Source organism: Amborella trichopoda, chromosome 7 (genome assembly GCF_054954075.1).
Source record: "Amborella trichopoda isolate Santa Cruz 75 chromosome 7, AtrichopodaSantaCruz75HAP2 v2.0, whole genome shotgun sequence".
NCBI classification, from domain to species: Eukaryota; Viridiplantae; Streptophyta; class Magnoliopsida; order Amborellales; family Amborellaceae; genus Amborella; species Amborella trichopoda.
In genome coordinates this window covers 36,322,572-36,343,550 of record NC_142342.1, presented here as the reverse complement: position 1 = coordinate 36,343,550, position 20,979 = coordinate 36,322,572, and the positions used below count along the sequence as shown (strand labels likewise).

The following is a 20,979-nucleotide window of genomic DNA, read 5'->3' as shown; positions in this document are numbered from 1 at the left end:
GGCCACATATGTGGCAAATTTAATGGTAATCCTTTGGGGTCGTACACATATGGGTGTGGGAGGGTCTCGTAGGATCATTACTCATATAATAAATACAACTATCTAATTTTACATCTAATCATGAAGATTAATTGTGATCATTATGAGAAATGATTTTATAAAATCTTTTCGTATGTAAGACCACAAAAGATCACCATTAAATTTGATACAGCTTTATAAAAAAGTCAAATTCCACATTCATTATGATAAAAAACCTAACTTAATAGTACGCTTTGCTTCGTGGGGGGGAAGGCCTAACTCAATGGTACACTTTACGTCCTAGGGTGGGAGAGGGATATATAGGATCATTACTCGATCATTATACCAAATATAAGTGTCTTATCGCATACTTTAAAAAAAAATAAAATAAAAAATCTTTATATGCTGAAACGATTTTGCAGTAACCTTTTCCAAGTATATATTGGCCTGCACCCCGTAATTCGCGCGGGTAGCAGGAGTGGAGAAAATGGGTTCTTCTTTAATGGTATCCTCCATCCCCTATTCTGTCTCCGCCTCTGCAACAAAATCCATGGCCGTCTCTGCTATTCTCCGCAACTTGTCCACTGTCTCTTACCCTTCTTTCTCTAGAAATGCTCGTTATTTTGGCGTCGTTTGCCTTCCTTTCAGGACCAGAATTGCATTGCAAGGTACGCCTTCCCTCCCTCTCAAACCCCTTCTTCTCTGTGATTTTCCTTTGTAGAGAGGAAATCTCATGAACCATGTATCAGGAATCATTGTTTATGAAGAACCCAATTTTTGCAATCGCATAAATCATATGGAAAATTCTAAGCTAATTCAAGCACGTGGATGGGACTGTATGTATGAACTGCCAGTTTCCACGAGTTATATTGAGAGAAAAATTGGAACCTGGGAACCCGTTGTTTTGTAAGTGTTTGAAGGCTAAAGTATTAAGTTTGTGAAGGAACTATGCAACCCGATTAGTCTTATTTGCTTTCTTATTTCAAATTTAATGTGACATTTTTATAGTTTGGGAGTCCTCGTTTGCAAGTTTCCTTATTTATTTTTTGTTTTCTTTTTCATGCGTCGGGAGTTAGAATGGGTTGAACTTGGTGGGATTACTTAGTTTCAGGTGAACTAGGTTCAAATGTTGGCAACTTTTAGCTGGATGTCACAGAAATATGGGATTTTTGGTTTTTTTTAATGTCCAAATTATTATGTGGGCCTCGAAGCATCAGGTAAACGGATGCCTTTTGTTTTTTTTTTTGTTTTTTAATATCCTTTAAGGAAGAGTTTTAGTTTCATATTCTTCTTGTGAATAAAACAGTGAGTTTGATGTATTCTCCTGAGTATTGATTTTTCAGAAATCAGAGTTGTGGAGTTGAAATGTTTGAGTTGTTATTGGGATTAGTAGCTGGCAGTGATATTTTCATTATATGCGATTGTTTTTTTTTATTTTGATTTTAAATAGCTTGCAGTGTCTGGTTATCAAAGGATGTGTCCACGACAAAGCAAAGAATTTTCTTTTAGGTCATTTTAGTTTGTTTAGATTTAGCAAATAAAGCCTCGAGGATAATTCATTTCCTTTTTGTAAGGCAGGTGTGCATATGCCACCGTTTTGCCACCAGTCACACACGCGCACGCACACACACACACACACATACACATGGTCCTCCATACATGAAGCACTCGATTGGTTTGCTGCCCTTTTTAGCATTGTCCCTTACAATGCCTCTTCCTTCAGTTTTATGTCCTTAAGAATGGTGGGAACTTTTACTTCAATGTAAGTAAGAATGGGAAGGAAGAGTTCTTTATATGGTGAAGGGGCTGGTCCAGGTTTGTTCTGATCAATGTTAAAAAATGCGGATTCCGGTGCCTAGGCGTTTTGAGTGCCTGGTCGCCCAGGCGCTCGCCCAGAGATGGGGTGCCCTCACGAAAATTGAACCCCCCTGTCCCAAACAAAAAACTAGGGGAGTTCTTAGGACATGGTTTTAACTCTTTGAGAGTTTTTAAGGCAATTTTAGAGCCCCAAACTCCTCGTGAAATAGACGAAAGTGTAATAGAACAATCAGATAACAGATTTACAGATACAAGTCTCAAAGAGATTGTAACTTGTAAGACATTAAAATGCTTGAAATCCTAAATATCATGGTAGGAAACTAGAAGTCTAGACTAGAAACGATACACAAAGTCAACAAGGCAAAAGAAAAAAACAAATACATCAAGTCATCAACTAAACATGTAAGTATATCATAAAAGAAAAAAAAAAGTAAATGAAAAAACGCATAATTCACAACATAATATGTTGTAGTAAAATTTAATCAAAACCCTCTTTCAAATATGACAATACTTTAAAAATATCAAAATCAAATCGATGTTGGTGCAAGCTTCGTCTATTGGGTCACCAAAACTCCTCAAAATCAACTTCTAGAAGCTATAAATCCACCCACGAACCATTGCCTTAGTTTTGGGAAGAAATCGCAAAAATCAAAACTTTATTGATCTTTTGATAAATTACAAAAAAAAAGTTTTTGGGGGGTATTTTCTCATCCTAAAAGCCACGGTTTTTGTTTTGGGAGTTTAGAATACCTCCCCCCCCTTTTTTTGGGGGGAAAAATGACATTTGTTTTAACCCTCACCGAGGGTTTTTTTTACCCTTTCACAAACTGTCATTGGGTGGCACCTAGGCGCCCAGACTGTAGTGCCTAAGCGGCACCTTGCTCGCCTAGGCAGGCCCCCAGAGACAAGCTGCATAATTCCACCGCCCAGATAGTGCCTAGGCGGCTGCCTAGGCAGTCGGGCGGCTGAATTTTCGAACACTGGCTCTGATACCAAAATTGATGTAGTTGTAGGATCAGTGGTACTTGGTTTGTACATGAGTGTAATATGCGAGTTGAGCTTAGAAAGACAGGGTTTAAAGGAATGTTAGGAGTTTAACTGGGTTGCTATTTATGAGTTATAAAGGGTTTAGGTTTTTCTAGTACCACATTATTTTGTATATGTCTTATATTGAATAGGAGTGGATTATAAGAGATGTAAAGGTCTAGGACTTTAGGTTTGGCATGTGGGGGAGATTTTGATGGGGTTAAGGTAAAGTTTTAGGAGTGGATTATAAGAGATGTAAAGGTCTAGGACTTTAGGTTTGGCATGTGGGGGAGATTTTGATGGGGTTAAGGTAAAGTTTTAGGATTTTGACAGGTGTTAAAGTTGTTGGCATTCAGCAGTTCCAGTAAGGTAGGAAGATGATGAGATAAATTATAGGACTGAATTAGGACAAATGTAGGGTTTGAACTTAGGTTTGAGGTTACAGAGGGTAGGTATATCGTCAGGGTAGCTATTCTAATCTACCTAAGGTGGATGGCACCCGCCAACCAAATGAGTCAGGAACTCTCACTCTTATCCTAAAGAAGGGACAGGCTATGCTATATAGATGGGCAGTTAGAGAATCTATAAGCGAGCCTTTGAGTCCTCCGCTATGATGGATATCATCGAAAGGTTCAGTCGGATAGCTGTGGCTAACTCTGGTGAAACTCACACATTCCAACATTAGTGCTATGGTGACAGAACTCCTTCTATACGTTTGTTGGGAATCTTAGATGGGATGTACCATACAAGAGGGGAAAGAAGGGGCCAAAGCTTACATGGGGAGAACCTCTACTCTACAAGCTAAGGTTTTGGGAAGTCTCCCTACCAAAAGAAGAGGCGCCCTAACATTTAGGAAGAGGCTCTCCCATTTCTAAGCTAGAGTTGTAGATTCAATCACTCTACAAAAAGAGTTAGAGGAATTTTTTGTAAAGGTGGCATTTCACCAAATCACCACAATCGAAATCCACATTTTGTTACTCAAATTGAATTGACATGGCTATGGCCATGTATTAGTATTTATGGAGGTTTGATTCCCTCGGTATTTGACTTAGGACTCAAGCTATCTCCATTTTCTAGAACTTCCTAATTTTATGTATTCTTTCAAAACTAGGTAATTAGTTCCTTAAAAGTTTTAAGAAATTAGACCCTTACAATACATGAAAAGAATCATTCTAAACTCTTGATCAGGTTAAGGAAACTAACTTGCAAAACAATAAAAAAAAAAAAAAAACTTAATTTTAGAGACTCTTTAACTTTCTAATCTATGGACCCCAATATCTTCTAGAAGATTGCCTAGGTTCTCTGCCCTACAATTTGTAGAACTTCTACTGAAAGTAAGAAACATAACAAGTAATGAAAATAAATTTCATTACAAATTTTTCCAGCAGGATTTCAACTACGATTCAAGAAACATCTGAATTATGAAAATATATAGAGATAAGAGTCATGGAACTCAAAGAGATATTTGATTTTACTCTAGATCATCCCAAATGGACATCCATGTAGAAAGTTATGCTTTCGAAAGCTGTCTGCATCTATGTTTAAAAAGTCGGCCACCCAGCCACCTGGTTGGGCCTCACCGCACCACACAGCGCCTATGCGGCCTAGTGCGGGACATTGACTCTGGGAGGCCGACTAGTCATCCAGGACCCTTTTGGCGAGGGCAATTCCACCTCCCCCCTTTTCCTCAAAAAGGCAGGAAATAGTATTTGAGACGCACTTTGGCACCCTAAAACCTTAGAAAACTCTACTTGTACCTTAAAAGCAAAATCTTTAGCTCAAAATCAAGTTTTGTTTTTTAATGATTGATTCGAATTTGAAGTCTTCAATTTCTTGTTAACTTGAAAGGCACTTGACATAGAACTTTTTTGGGAACTAAAGCTGTTTTTTGGGGACTAAAGAGGTTTTTGGGGGACTAAAGAGGTTACAAAAGAGAGTTTTTTCAAGCCTACTTCAATTGGTTTTCGAAAAGTTTATTAAATTTAATTGTTTGTTTTCAGGGTTTCATATTTTTTTGTGAGTATTGTGTTACGTTTTTTATCATTTTCTTGTGTTTATTTTTGAAGTTTGGCTTTACATTATTTTTAGAGTTTCGTATTCTTGGCTATGTTTGGCTTTGTTTCTAATTTATGATGCTAATGGATGAAAATTTATGTATTGTTTTGAATGTTTGGAAGTTTGGATTTTGGAACTTTGAAATGTATTGAACTTTAACTTCTGAACTTTGAAGAAATGTTTGAAGTACTTATGGATGTAAATTTATGTTATGCAACTTTTTATTTTTGACTTACATGCCTAATGGATGTAAAATTTTGGGCAATTTCGAAGTTTTAGTTTTTTAAACACAAATTTTAGTTTATAGGTAAATAGGCTGGAAATTTGAAAGCCCCCCCCCCCCCCCAAAAAAAAAAGAAAACAAAATGAAAATGCAGTGGCTGCTTAGGTCACTGGGCAGCCACTCCCATCCTCTTGAACATTGTTCTGCATTAAACTTCCAATATTCGTACTTAGAAATAGGGACCTCTGCTCCTAGTTTTAATGCGGGGATGACGTACTTTCTATTGTTTTATGACTTTTACAGTGCAAGGTTATATGAACATGAAAAGCAGAAAGTGTGTCCCACTTATTGGGCTGGGTATACTCACGATGAGTTCATGTCTAAGCTAGGGTGTGTCCCACTTATTGGGCTGGGTATACCCCTCAATCCCTTCTTCCATTTCTACTCCCATTAAACCTCCTATCAAAACTCTATCACAGTTGCAGTGCTCTCGCGCACCCATTTCCCTCTTCTATCTATCTCTCTATCTCCAATTCCCCTTTGACCATGCCAGCTCCAACCTTTTTTCCACTAAATTCACTGTAGCTCCACCTCAATTACCAAGCCGGCTCCAACCCCTTCAGCCACTAAATCCACTGCAGAAGCACATCACATACTCCCTCTCTCATCCTTTCTCTTTTCATTCTCCACCCATCCACACACAACTCCAAGATAGGGGAATAAATAATCTAGGGAGGATCACATACTCCCTCTTTTCATCCTCCACCCATCCACACACAAGTTCAAAATATGGGAATAGACAATCTAGGGAGGGGCATTACGCTTTGGGCGGTTGGTGTCCCTTGGACATCGTCATCGACTACAACGGCACCTCCTCATGCAACCTCCTTGGGAATCTCATTTTCATACCTATCCTCGATTCCTCCACATTAACCTCTCTTTTGCATTATGGTTCTCAATGTTTACTACTGTGGGGTACGCTGCACTATACTGCCTAGTGCTCTCATCAGCTCTCTCACCAGAAAACAGAGCCACCAGTTTCTCTACCAACTTGCAGTGGCCAGATGCTCTCACAATTTCTTTGATCAGGTTGCTGAGGTCCAAACCTCACTACTGTCAGCTCGGAGAGGTCTTCTTTTCATCACGGTCAGCTACCACTACTGGCGGCCCTTGTCTCTAACCTCAAGGCCCTCTGTTTCACGATACGAGGGCGCATCTTTTATACATATCTAGAGCTTTGCCCATGTTTTCTTCTTTTGGTTTTTCTCTTTTTTCTTCTTCACTTGTTCTCTCTCCCTATCTCTAACATCTTTTATACATATGTAGGCTCTGCCCATTTTTCTTCTTTAGGTTTTTCTATTTTTTCTTCATCTCTTCTTCTCTCTCCCTATCTTTAACTCTTGTTGTCTGAGCACCCAATCTGTGGGCTTGCCTTCTTTAGGATTAGAAAAAATGTAACTTTATTATTTTAATGCAGTTGACCTTCTCTTCAAAAAAAAAAAAAACTTGGCAAATAATATGGGAGGTAATGAAATGGGTACTTGATTATAATCCTCTGGACTGTGGAAAAGCACTGTCACTTGAAATCATCATCTTCAGTTGAAATAATAGATGGTGGTGGAGGCTGTGGATCCAACATTGGGATTATCTCCTGTTCTGGTATGTCTAGCTGTCTCTCCATCACCATGCATCATTTCTTTTGACAGTAGTGACCCAAATGTATAATGTTTTCCATTACCCAATGGATTGTACCATACTGCTTCTTGATGGTGTCTAGCATAAGTTGGATCTTGGAGATCTACTCTTTTTTTATCCATGGAAAATGTTCTTCTCAATAACCTTTAAAGTCATTCTTTATCTTTACGATGTAAGAAAATTTTCTGAACATATACAAACAAGCATTTAAGCTAATTCAAAGAGAAATTCTTTCTTATCTCTATCATATATCTTCATTCTTGGCTAAAGGTCTATCTCACTATTTTGTCTTGTTAAGTGGTTACACTGGCTTGGAACAATATATCCCACACTGCAATTCTCTTATTGCAGTCCGATCAATAGCTACTCCTGCAGAAGCTGTGGCAGGATTTGATGAGATGGCAGCGGGGACTGAGCGCAAATACTACATGCTTGGAGGGAAAGGAGGTGTCGGTAAAACTAGTTGTGCTGCATCTCTCGCTGTTAAATTTGCAAATCACGGGTTTCCTACCATTGTGGTATCAACTGACCCTGCACATTCGCTAAGCGATTCTTTTGCCCAGGTACACATTATAATTTCTTCTTCTCCACAATTTTCTTTTTCCTTATGTGTCTAGAATTTAAGGACTCAACTTGGATTGGATAATGATTCAAGAAGTCTTTTGTTGTTTTAGGATTTAACTGGAGGGACACTTGTTCCTGTTGAGGGACTGGATTCTCCACTGTTTGCTCTTGAGGTATGCAAGAATAGACATCTATTAAAATTCTTTATAGTGGCCTTTTTTGCAAAAAATTTCTGTTGCTGAAAGTAAAAGTTTGCTTCTTGACAGATAAATCCCGAGAAAGCTCGTGAAGAATTTCGCAGTGCAAGTCAGAAAAACGGGGGGAGTGGAGTCAAAGATTTTATCGATGGTATGGGCCTGGGAGCACTTGCGGATCAGGTACAATATATATCATGCCCCAGTTTAAAGAATACTTTGATCTTTTACTCTAATACTTTGATCTTTTACTCTTAAGCTGCTCCATGAATTGTACAGTTGATAACTCAAAGTTACAGTAGTGTGGTAAGAGGAATGTGACCAATTTCTTTAGTTTCCATTTCTATTGTACAAGTGGAGATATGGGAAGTAGATAGTCTAAGTTCACATGTATTTTTGTCAAGTTTCCTACTTGTAGAGTGGAGGCCCTAAAGGTAGAAAATCAACATAATTTTCCTGCTGATGATGCATTTGTGATATTCCTGAGAGGCCTTGTGGATTTCTGGTCATCTTTGGAACGATGAGCCCTTGTCTGAGAAGTGAAATGTTGGATCTGAGAAGGAAATGTGGCCATTTTTGCAAAACCCCATTGCAAGAGTATGTTCATTTTTGCAAAAGCCCATTGCAAGAGTATGGCCAAATATGATTTTGGTTGGGAAACAAGTAAACAATGATTCATATATACAAAAAACAATGAATCCATATATACACAACCTAGCTTCCTTCTGGTTTTCATAATTTTTTGATCAGAAATTTAAAGACTTTGGACTACTTGACTAATTTATAAGTTTTAGGAATCTGATTCTCATGTATGGGTATGGGAACTTCAAAATCATTGTACTCATGCTACCTTATTTGACACGTGATAATTACCAATGTCCAATGCATTTTTGTGTGTGTGAATCAGCATTGCATTTTCTCCATTTTGTGCTAAGACAGTGATATCTCTGCTATGCCTCAAGCTAGGGGACTTAAAGCTAGGAGAATTGCTAGATACCCCTCCTCCTGGACTTGATGAGGCCATTGCAATCTCAAAGGTTTGCCTAAATTCTTCTAATTTCATGCTATATTCAATATAAGAGATCAATCATACTGTGCTTAAACATCTGGAAATTGGTTGGCAGGTTATGCAGTTCGTGGAAGCACCAGAATATAGTATGTTCAAACGTATCATATTTGATACTGCACCAACAGTAAGTGAAGGTCATATATCATTTTTTCCTTTGAAAGTTTCTGACATTTCTTATTTTATTGACATTGTGAACTTTCTGTTAGGGTCACACCCTCAGGCTTCTCTCCCTCCCGGACTTCTTGGATAAATCTATAGGCAAAATAATGAAGGTATTTTCAGCCTATATGTGATATTTGTGTCAATACTGATGCAGCTTTCATATTATCAATTTTGTTTTTTTCTTCCAATGTCCATACCCATCTCAAATTCATATTTTCTTTTAGTTAGAATTGAAGGTCATGATGACATCTTACAAGTTCTGTGCAATGTGTTACACTTGAGTGCTTAACCAGAGCTTCATCAGATGGGGTTCTGGTTGTTGACCATACAAAGAACAATAGTGCTCGTTGAAGCTCAGAATAGTGCTAATTTTTATAAAATATTAGTAACATCCAATGTTCAAAAAGGTGGAGGCGGCCGCCTAGGCAGCCAAGGCTCTGGGCCGCCTAGTCGCCAAGGTGTGCGTCCAGACACAAAGGCGGCCCAAAGGGAAGGGGTTGGGGTGAAGGCCATGTGTTGTTTTTTGTGTTTATGTTTTGTGAATGTGTGTGTGTGTTTAGTATGTGTTTGTGTGTGTACATGTGTTTAGAGTGTGTGTATGCGCATGTGAGGTCTTGCATGAAATTCTTAAACATCATCCTCTTTTTTTCTTTTGGATCTATATTTGTGAGAGAAAGGTCTTGAATGCTTGGAGGATATGTCGCGAGAGAGAAAGTCTATGAGAGAGAGGTATCTCGCATCGAACATTTGGAGGTCATCCTCTTCTTACATGTAGGGCCTGTTCTAAAATTGGAAGGTAAACACTCCTTGGAAATTGGAAGTTCTTCTTTGCTGAGAAGAAAGAAGATCTGGAAGGAAGGTCTGGGTCTCTATGTTTGATAACCTTTTGGAATGTTAAAGAAGTTCTAGGTACCTTACTTTGACAACCTATTGGAGTACTAGGAGACTTTAGGTATTGTGTTTGATTAAATCTATAGATGCAATATTTAAATTTTATAACCAAAAATATATAGTTGTAATTTATATAAATACTATTTAATATTAATTTTCAAAAATATATAGTTATATATTTTATAAAATGCAAATATACATATTAATAATTTAAATATAAATATAATATATATAACATAATATAATATATATTTTATACTTATTTTATTAATATATATTTATACTATAGTATTATAAATATATATTACATAAATAAAATATATTATATAATAAAATATATTATATAATTATATTGCATATATATATATTATATAATGCAAATATATATTACTAATTTAAATATAAATATAATATATATAATACAATATAATAATTATTTTATTAATATATATTTATACTATAGTGTTATTTATATATTTCATAAATAAAATGTATTATATAATAGAATATATTATATATTATACAATAAAATATAGATTATATAAATATATTATACTACATAAATAGATATATTACATATATGAATAACATAATATAATATATAATATACATTATATATCATCATCATCATCATAGCCTTTTTCCAAATAATTGGGGTCGACTACATGAATCGTGGTCGACCATTTTGCTCTATTAAAGGCTACACCCTCAGTGAGGCCATAAGTTCCCATATCTTTTTGGACTACTACCAACCACGTCCTTTTGAGCCTATCCCTTGCCCTTTTAAGTTCTTCCATTTGAACTAACTCGCACCTCCTAATAGGTGTTGTACTTGGTCGGCGCCACACATGGTCAGCCCACTTAAATCTACTCTCTCTCATCTTATCGCCTATTTGTGCCACAGTTAAATTCATCAATCTCTCCATTTTCTTGGATTATCAAACCAAGATATCGAAAGTGCAGCCTTTTTTGTACTTCCTGGCCGTCAATTTTAACTACTTCATCGTCTCTACTCCTATAATCGCTAAACTTGCATTCCATATACTCTGTCTTAGTCCGACTGCTTTTAAAACCTTTGGATTATAGAGCATCCCGCCAAAGTTCTAACTTCGTTTTGATGCCGTTTTGGGTTTTATCGATCAAAAGTATGTCATTTGCGAACAACATGCAACTTGGTACTTCATCATGTAGGTGCCTAGTTAAGTTGTCCATAACTAAGACAAAGAGGTATGGGCTCAATGCTGATCTTTGATGTATACATTATATATAATACAATATAAATATATAAATATATAAATATATAATATAATATAATATAATACGAATATAAATTAACCATATAAATATAAATATAAGTATAAGTAGCGAGGCTATGTGGGCTTTTGAGAATAGGGTTTGAAGAAGAAGCCCTCTTCGAGGGCCAAGTTCCTATTTTAAGTTCCATCGATTTATATGAGACCTTTTTTCTTAAGGACAAGGGAGTAAGGAAATTCTAGGGGAGCTTCTTTATTGTATAAGTTTTGTGCATCGAACACGGGAGTTGTACAGTAATGGGGAACTTCCTTCTTCCTCCCCCTAACTTCTTGTTATCAAACACGCCCATAAAGAGGGAGCATATGGGTCCTTTATATCTTTGTGTGTGTGTGTGAGGGAGAGAGAGGCCGCATCGAACACTTGGAGTCCATCTTCTTCTTCTTCTTCTTGTCATATGTAGAGAGAGCACATGGACCCCAGAGAGAGAGAGAGAGAGAGAGAGAGAGAGAGAGAGAGAGAGAGAGAGAGAGAGAGAGAGAGAAGGGGGCAATAACAAGCCTGATTTTTGTTTGGATGGATTTGATTTTTATTTTTATTGAAGGGATGGCACTATGTGGGCGCCCAGATTGTCTAGGCGCCCGCCTTAGGCATGCCCACCGAGACCCACATCCTAGGCTACGCCTTGCCTAGGCGGCCGGGCGGCCGAATTTTTGTTCACTGGTAATATCTAGTGTGGCTCTTGAGAGGGCAGAATGGCGGATCAGGATTCGTGTAGCTGACCCCAAATAGTTGAGAAAAGGCTTTGATGATGAGTGATATCCAGTGATTAAAACATTGACGATTTGATTTGGAACTGCCGTAGTTGACTGCCCTCTGAAATCGGGAGTCATCAAAGAAGCTTTTTTCTTTTATGTTTTTTGAGACAGAGCTTAAAAACCATAGATTCTCCCCCATTTTTTGAACCTTCTCTCATCTATCTTTTGACAAATTGATATTCGCCTAGCTCCCTTCATATCTAGGAACAAAATTTTTGGATCTAAGCCATTTTTGGATTAAAAAAACTCAGCATTTCAGTTTGAATTGATTTAAACAAAGTTGGTTTCAACAACTAGAATCGATTTTTCAACATTTTTTTGAAACAATATTTCTCATCATTGTTTTACAGTATGTTGAAAAGGAATCATCTTTTTGAATCGTTTCTCGACATATTCTATTGATTGAAATACCCAATCCGTTCTTTCATTGTTTTTCAACATCACGTTTCATTCTATTAACTGAAAATGATTATTTTGCAATTTTTCGTTTTCTCTTGTCTTTTTTCTTTTTTTTTTTGGCTTTCAGTTTTTTCAATGAACCGGCTGGTTCGACTAGGAACGATGGGTGACTGATTCAACCCACAGGTCCGATCTTTTAAACACTGGTGATATCCATGATATGCATGTTCTTCTAATCGTTATTCTGCACATTGGAAATGCTAAATTCTGATTTACGTAGGTCTTGATATGGGACTTCTCAACTAATGTTTGCATGTTACATATTTCTAATGTTTTCATCTTTCTTATCCTTATCAGCTAAAGCAAAAGATTGCTTCAGCGACATCTGCCATTAAATCTGTTTTTGGGAAAGAAGAGGTCCAAGACAGTTCGGTAAGGGTCTAGCCCATTGACCTTTATTAGGTCTGATGTCAAATGATAAACATGATGTTCAAAAAATTGGTTTCTATCTGCAGTCTGACAAGCTAGAGCAACTAAGGGAGAGGATGGGGAAGGTGCGAGAGCTTTTCCGTGATACAGACTCAACAGAGTTTGTTATTGTAACAATCCCAACGGTAAACTTCACCCTTCCTTTTTCTTCTGGAATCAACAGAAAGATCTCAATTGGACTGCCCGTCAGGAGTGGCCCTAAAATTTGGATTCAATCTGACCATCATACTCTGTATTCGCCATATTAAACCATTTGTGAGTGTAAACAGCTGTCTGTTGTGTTTCCATGCTCAATGGGCGTGCCACTAATTGTGCTTTCCCTAAAAGTAACTTGACAGGTGAAGGAACCCCTGAAACTACGTTAGAAAATAGGCCCAAAATGTTGCTTGACAATTTCCATTCGAGGAAGTAGCATCAATCTTCAATTTAACTTATCACACAGAAAATACAAGCTTTCCATAACACCATGAGTGACAGAATATTAAGAACTCTTCCACTGAAATTTAGGCAAAAAAGAGCTCCAGCATTTTAGGAATTGCTCTTCCAAAACTTCAAGCTAGATTCACTTTCATTATAATGGCCGCTGCCAAAACAAATTGGTCAAGAATCCAGATGATCCCCCAACCTCCAGACCACTTGATTTTATCGCATAGAATATTGAAACAACATCAAAGTTGAAAGTATACTATATAAAACTCATGAATCCCATACTGTATCATTAGTGGTTGGTAGCAGGCTGGGGGTAACGAACTCACGTCAACAAGAAGGTTGAGGCTCAATGGTGACTTCCATAAAAGAATGAAACCACATAATGAGAATACTAAAAGTATACCTGATAAGATCGAAGCATTGAAAAACGTATCCAGTAATTTAGTACAAAGTAAAAAGTGAGCTTGCAAAGGTGCCGAGATCAATGCTTTTAAGACAAGATCAGAGGTCAAAATCAGCTGGGGCACTGATTTGGTTGGACTAGTCAAAAGAAAGAAAAAATTTTAGAAAAATAAATTAAATTTAAAATAAATAAAAATAGAAAAATCTGGAACATCTAGAAAAATTAGAAAAAAAAAAAAAAAAAAAAAAAAAAAATATTAGGAACCAGCTATAAGACCGCATGAAAAATATAAACAAGAAAATATAACAAATGCTAAAAAACTTGCTCAAAACCGTTTTGGACTGGCTGGTACACACTGGCTCAACCAGTCTGAATGCCCAACCTGTTCGGGACCTCTGAACTGACTGGTCAGGGCACTGGTCTCCAGTCTGAACCAGCTGGTGAGGTCCGGGGTTAATAACATTGGCCATGATGAAATAGAAACATAAAAGAGAAATAAATCAGAAGAGAATAAATCATTCTCTATCGCACGAAACTAAATATGTTGCTACAATAATTCTTAAATCCAAATAATTGATTCACGAGACAAAAAATAAGAGCACTATATAGGAATTTATTAACAACAAAGAAATTCACAAAGTGACTTCGATTATTATTATGAATTTTTATCGGTCTTCTAGACTTTGTATTAGGGTATAAGACTTATTTTAGTTTTAAGTCTGGCCTCCTTTGATCCAAAGTTTGTTTATGCAGTTTAGTAATGTCGAGTGATTTAATTTTTTCTCGCTGATTGTATTTGATTTATCTTTTTATGGATACATCATTTGGCTTACAGGAAATTGCGCACTTGACTTCCATATGCCCTTATCATTATTTAAAGTTTTACAACAGATATGCATAGTGTTTTACATTTTCCACATTCTTTTATATTAGGGAAAAGTTTATATAGAGCCTAGGCTCTAAACAATCAAATTAGAGCCTACCTCAAAACTTTCCCTAGAAGAGGTTGTTTAGATGCCCAAATATCATCAAATTGATCATCTCGACATCGAGATGCTTGGACACGAGAAAAAATTGGATTTCAAGTTTTGGAAATAGTGCATCTTGTAACACATTTTTGGACCGTTAATTTTCAAGATTTTTAAGTTTTCATAGATCTGCTCGATCTATAGTATTTTTGAAGCATTAAATTTTATAACTACAGATGAAAATATAATTTAAGGCTATCACAAAACTTTCCAGTATTGAAACCATATTTCTCGACACTATTTGAAGGGCGGCTCTAATTTGATTGTTTGGAGCCTCGGCTCTGTACAAACCGCACCCTTTATATTATATACTGTAATCAAGCATTGAGCAATGGATGCATGCGTTTATACTATGAATGCATAATGGATTGTACTAGCTGGTTTCCTAAACTTATATCAGGCATTTCCTCTGTGCACACAAGGTCATGGCTGTCAGTGAATCATCGAGGTTGAGAGCTTCCTTACGAAAGGAAAATGTTCCCGTCAAGAGACTTATTGTTAATCAAGTCTTACCACCATCTGCATCAGACTGCAAATTTTGTGCTATGAAAAGAAAGGTAGATGAGGTCGATCAAACTTATAAATTGAGGGACAGTGTCTTCTTTGCTTTCCCTACTTCATGCACATCTATTTTTGGGACTCAAATGTTACTGTCCATAGAACAGCTGCTGGTGCTTTTATGTTGTGTTATTCATTCTATTTGACTTGTTCATTGACATAAAATCTGGACTGCGCTTTGGAAATATGGACGCTTACATCTGAGCTTGCTTTGGCGACAACCTTTTAGCTGAAGCTCATTGTTGATGATTCCTTGTCGAATACCTGTTTCCCCATGAGGAAATTTACCGAAATCCAGTGTGATAAGGAAACCATAGTCCCTTTGGTTATCATCAGCTGTTGAAGACTGTGTGTGTGTATGTGTGTGAGAGAGAGAGAGAGAGAGAGAGAGAGAGAGAGAGAGAGAGAGAGAGAGAACATCAATGGGATCATGTCTGGGTCTGGTGGTTGCATTCTCTGTCCATCATCGTCATTTTAATCGACGGTGATGATCCAAGGGACTTTTTTCTTCCCAGATTCCCGTCATAGTATGCTCTCTCTTGGTATATTAGATCAGTGAATAGTATCCTATTTTCTTTTGAGTATGAGCAAAATCACAGTCTGAGCTTCCTATTCTGGGCGTGTATTTATTGCAGGATCAGTTGCGTGCTCTTGACATGATCCAAAGCGATCCTGAACTCATGGGCTTGAAATTAATTCAAGCTCCGCTCGTTGATGTCGAGATCAGAGGTGTTCCAGCGCTGAGATTTATGGGTGACATTGTTTGGCAATAATTTATACATCAAGATGAGTGATCCATGAGGTAAACTATACGTTTCCTCTATTATCAATCCTTTAGAGCGTCAAAATTTGTATAGCATAGCTGACTATTTTTAACTGTGTCTGCATTCACTCCATGCAGTTTGACATGCAAATTGTGTGTGTGTTCGATGTGGTTTGGTTATCAAAAGTATACATAAGATTATTAGGCGAAACGCATCTTGAAGCGCGGTGTCATCTTCACATTAACTGATGATAATTGAAAGAAAAGAAAAAAAATTTGAAAAGTTTGCTTACTAGTCTATATAACTAGAGTAAATATTGGGGACTGGTTAAACGATAACAATGGAACATTAAGGGTCTGTTTGACAAAACAGAATTAGAATATTCAAATTTTTGAAAATCCAAATAAAGGCATGGGATTTTTTTATATATCTAAATTATATATTATCTTGATATGTTTTTTTGTGTGCATGTTTGACTATCTACCTGTATTTTAGACTTTTCCTGATATGTATCAGAGAGTTTGATGTGTATAAGGACTCCTTTCCTCTCTCTCTCTCTCTATCTCTCTAACTCTCATTATAATCACTTTTCCTCTAAGATATGCTTCTCCTCAAAGTCCACTTCCAAAGCGTCTCTGTTTCACTTTTCAGGAATTGGGTCGTGGCATGGGTCTTTTCTTCACCCCCATTCCCACCTCTGCAATTGAGTCTTCCTGTAAATACCAATCTTAACTTGACTCGAGTTCTTCCTGTGGGGTCATAATCTGTTTTTTTTCTTCTCTTTCATGAAATTGGGTTTTTTTTGTTTTCCTCATAGAGAAAATGGCCTTAAAGCTTGAATTCTTTGAAATTAAGTTTTTCGGAGTTTTGGGGCGAGAGGCAATGGATCAAAAAGAGAGAAAGTGCAGGTTGATTGGGGATTATATACTTGGGCCAAAGATAAGTAAGGGGTCGTTCTCTGAGGTGTGGCTTGCGAGGCATAGATACAAGGGATGGTTGGTGGCAGTAAAGGAGATTGACAGGAAAACGTTTGCTAACAAACTGAGCGAGAACCTTCTTAAGGAGATTTCAATACTCAGACAAATCCATCACCCTAACATAATTCGACTTCATGAAACAATTGTGCTTGAATACAAAATATTCCTTGTAATGGAGTATTGTATTGGGGGTGATCTTGCTGCATACATTCAACGCCATGGAAGAGTTGCAGAGGACAAGGCTCGGCACTTTATGAGGCATTTAGCTTTAGAATTACAAGTTCTTCGTGCAAACAATCTCATCCGTAGAGATTTAAAACCACAGAATCTTTTGTTGTCATCAAATAATGAAAACCCAATGCTAAAGATTGGAGATTTTGGTTTCGCCAGGCATCTGCATCCTCAAGGACTGGCAGAAACAGTGTGTGGTTCTTCGCTATATATGGCTGTCGAGTGTTGACAAGGAAACCACCATTTGATGGAAATAATCAATTTCTGCTTTTTCAGAACATATTGAAGTCTACTGATTTCAGTTTCCACCAGATGTTATTAGGGAACTACATCCTGATTGCATTGATATGTGTAGAAAGCCTTTTACATCGTAATCCAGTTGAGTGATTAACATTCGAGGAGTTCTTCAATCACAAATTATTGGCTCTTAGGCCATTGCAGGTTCTCCAGCATCGGGCACCAGTAACAGAAGACATGCTTCCAGTTACACGAAGGAAAAAATTAATATGAAGGAAGAGAGGGAAATTTCTTAGCGCGAGGGAAGAAACTGAATACGTGCAGAATTTTCACGGAAAAATGCTAACCCACAAGTTAACGCTTTTCACCATTTTCTAAAATTCAACTCCAACCTATTTTTTTGGGGATCCTGATATTGGGGCGTTATTCTTTTGAGAAAGTTAACCTTGAATTAAAGAATGTGAGTACAAGAAGCTAGGCAAACCACAAGCTGATGCACTAGGGAGAAAGAAAGAGAAAGAAACAGAATCCTTCTTTTTGGGAGTTACAATCGAAGAGCAACCCAAAAAAAGACGCCGATCCAAAAAGTCATGCTAGTTTTCTGCCAAAGATGCCGCTGCTTTAGTGAGGTGTTGGTTTCCTGGTTTCCTTCTCTCCAGATATGCCTCCAAGAGATATGCAGATCTCATCGAAATACTGAGCCAGGAACCAGGGAGGTGGGGTGGAAGAGGGCATCTGCACCCATGAGATGACGTTCTTTGAATCCCCCTCAATACTAATAGAGAGGAAGGTTAGGGATTGAACTAGCTTGAGTCCTTCCAACAGTGCAACTGTTACAGCTTCCAAAGAATCAGCATGACCTAGAGGTTTCGAGATAGAGGCCACCGTTGTACCAAGGTGGTCCTTGACGATAGCACCTACTCCAGATGACCCAGGATTTCCGAGGGAGCAACCATCAAAGTTGAGCTTAAGATGTCCGAGTGTAGGAGGTCTCCACAAGGCTGCCTGAGGTAAACGCTTGTGGCTGTATGGAAGAAACAGCAGTCCAATTTTGGGCAAAGGCTGAGGTAGAGAACCCTTTGAATCAATGGTGACTGGACACCTAGAAAACCACCGTGGATTTGAACATGGCGAAGGTCTTGTTGTAGTCGTTGTTGTCTTTTATGTCAAAGTTATCAATTTTGTATACTTTTTTATGGGTGCGGTTTGTATAGAGCTGAGGCTCTAAACAATCAAAGTAAAGCCCACCTTCAAATGGTGCGAGAAATATGGTTTCAATATTGGAAATCTTTGTGATAGCCTCAAAATATATTTTCATCTTTAATTATGAAATTTAAAGCTTAAAAAATATTGTAGATCGAGCAGATCTATGAAAACTTAAAAATCTTGAAAATTGACGGTCCAAAAATGTGTTACAAGATGCACTATTTCCAAAACTTGAAATCAATTTTTTTCTCAAGTGCATGCATCTTGATATCGACATGATCAATTTGAGGATATTTGGGCATCAAAACAACCTCTTCTAGTGAAATTTTTGAGGTGGGCTCTAATTTGATTGTTTAGTGCCTCGGCTCTAAATAAATTTTTTCCCTTTTTTATAGTGGAGATCTCTCATCAAAATGGGTCATGAAGCATGTATGCCTTTCATTTTTGTCTCTAAATTACATGGTACTACAGTTGAGTGAAACCTAGAAATATCGTGCATTAGATATCAAGTGCATTTTCTATCAGTATGCTGTCTGTGGTGGATCTTGGGCATCATCTTCTATCTTGAAACACATATTGATTCGAGCTTTGTGTTATCTCCAGGTTCTATTTGTGGATGTGAACCATTCTCCTTTCTTCCTTTCACCATGTTCGGTGTGCCTTCCTGTCCTTCACTCAATATTCTCCACAGATATAGTCTTATTTTATCCAACTTCCTATGTATTTCTAGGATTTCTTTTAGTGAATATATATTTCTAGTGATATTCTGATTTCAATGGAAAATCTATCTGATTGTCCATTTTAGGCTCTTCTTTTCATGTTTCCAAATATCAGTTACCCTTTTGGACCCTATCCTGCTCCCTTCTGCCTCTGTTGTCTTGGAAGCTTTGATTGGCCTCTTTCTAATCTCTCTCATCTTTTGTTATCTTTTCTTCTTGGCACTGGTCGGCCCTATTTGGTTTAATTTTCTGTGTTTCCTTTCATTATTCATTTTTCTTCAGATAGAACCTTTCCTTGAGCTGCATGTTTATAGAATTCTCTTGTGCCTGAAATAATTTCTTTGATTCCACCTTATGGAGGTGATTGTTTGGAATCTGAATACTGAAGAACAATGCAAAACTTTTGGGAGTCAGAGAAGATTTGGAAGAGGAGACCCTTTTGAGCTCATGTGGGTTGTGTTAATTGGAAACAATATGAATCAGATAAAATTCGTTTTACCATATTCCATAATTTCCATTCCAAAGCTGAAACCTGGAAGAAAGGGTCTCTTGCACCTTGCACACCATTTACCATGCTTGGGCCTTATTTTAAGGCCCATCTAATGGTGTTTCTTGGGGATATGCATTTGAGATGATGATGATTGATCTTTATACACTTGCCTTTGATACAAGGTGGTCACAATAATCATGACCATTGGATGTGAAATTGAGTATCTGCAAGTATTCCATTGACCAAGCTCAAACTTCAAAGGAAATTTTCTCGAACTTTGTGACACATCCAAGCTATCAAATTTCATATCAAATGGGTGTAAGGAATTGTGACCACCTAGTATCAAAGGTAAATGGTCTCATTGTATACAATCCCTATATATATATATATATATATATATATATTGTTTACTTAGTCATGGAGAATATATTGATATTGATATATATATATTTTCTTTCTTTAGGAGGATACCCAAAAGGAAGCTGTGACTGCAACACATCTAATCAATATTTTGTCACTTGAAGAACCGATAAATCGTGACTCGGCACTAGATAAAGAGGGTGAAAAGGGAAAAGCCCAAGCAACCATAGGTTCATGCTACAGGCTCAAGACTGAGGTTTTCTTTTTTCTTTTTGTTTTCTTTTTCCCTTCCTTTAGCTCAATGATTTGAGAAATTTTAAAAGCAAGATCTGTAAATTATTGTCTCGACGATAAACAAACAGAATGAATTGAAAATCAATTGTAGAAAAAATGAAGGCTTCATTCAAAACATCATATCGGCAAGTTGGGGAATTTTTGTAAAGTACAAAATTAAGGCAGATTGGAAAACCACAGGAGTTGGAACACTTGGGGTCTTCCTCGGTTTTGAGAGACCTGGTGTTGGCAAATCCCTCGTTTGATAACATGTTTGGATTTTTCGGACTGCAATGTCCGTCATTTGATTCAATCTGGAATTTTGGAAATGAGCTAATTTTAACTGTTCATTGAACAACGGAAAAAGTTTATCTTAGGTCTCAACCGTATAGTGTACAGTTAAGGTGCACCTAAAAAACCCACTAGTGAAGGTTGTTCTTATGCTGGAAAACTTTCAAATTGATCATCCCAATCTTAGATTTATGGACATGAAAAAAAAAAGGATTTCTCATCCTAAAAGTAATTTATTTTTTAATACATTATCTGGATCGTCCATTTTCAAGATTTTCAAGGGTTTATAGATCTGTTAGCTCGTCAGTACTTTTGGAATTTTAAATTTCATTACTGAGGTT

At 37.2% G+C, this 20,979-nt stretch overlaps 1 protein-coding gene across 7 annotated transcripts; it reads left to right on the top strand.

The window, feature by feature from the left end:
* Positions 1-485: 485 nt before the first annotated feature.
* Positions 486-20,483, top strand: LOC18422769 (ATPase GET3B). 7 transcript variants are annotated; one of them, XR_016059208.1, is made up of 13 exons: positions 486-686; positions 7,187-7,398; positions 7,510-7,572; positions 7,666-7,776; positions 8,556-8,630; positions 8,718-8,786; positions 8,869-8,934; positions 12,541-12,615; positions 12,699-12,797; positions 14,955-15,089; positions 15,726-15,892; positions 19,109-19,673; positions 20,178-20,483. XR_016059208.1 is itself a non-coding variant. In XM_006827377.4 (12 exons), the coding sequence occupies exons 1-11, from the start codon at positions 506-508 to the stop codon at positions 15,861-15,863; spliced, it is 1,224 nt and encodes a 407-aa protein (XP_006827440.1). In that variant the 5' UTR covers positions 486-505; the 3' UTR covers positions 15,864-15,892; positions 20,178-20,483. The 7 variants fall into 7 exon arrangements, 4 of the variants coding, with proteins under 4 accessions (XP_006827440.1, XP_088727997.1, XP_020526118.1 ...); XR_016059209.1 differs by having other exon boundaries at positions 19,109-20,062; XR_016059210.1 differs by lacking the exons at positions 19,109-19,673; positions 20,178-20,483 and adding exons at positions 16,506-16,569; positions 16,672-17,340.
* The last annotated feature ends 496 nt before the right edge of the window (positions 20,484-20,979 follow it).

Bases quoted from the DNA above. Each gene is read 5' to 3' on its own strand.
- LOC18422769 (XM_006827377.4), top strand. From the start codon at position 506: ATGGGTTCTTCTTTAATGGTATCCTCCATCCCCTATTCTGTCTCCGCC. The intron at 12,616-12,698 runs GTAAGGGTCTAG...TTCTATCTGCAG, and splicing joins AAGAGGTCCAAGACAGTTCG to TCTGACAAGCTAGAGCAACT. The intron at 15,090-15,725 runs GTAGATGAGGTC...TATTTATTGCAG, and splicing joins TTTGTGCTATGAAAAGAAAG to GATCAGTTGCGTGCTCTTGA.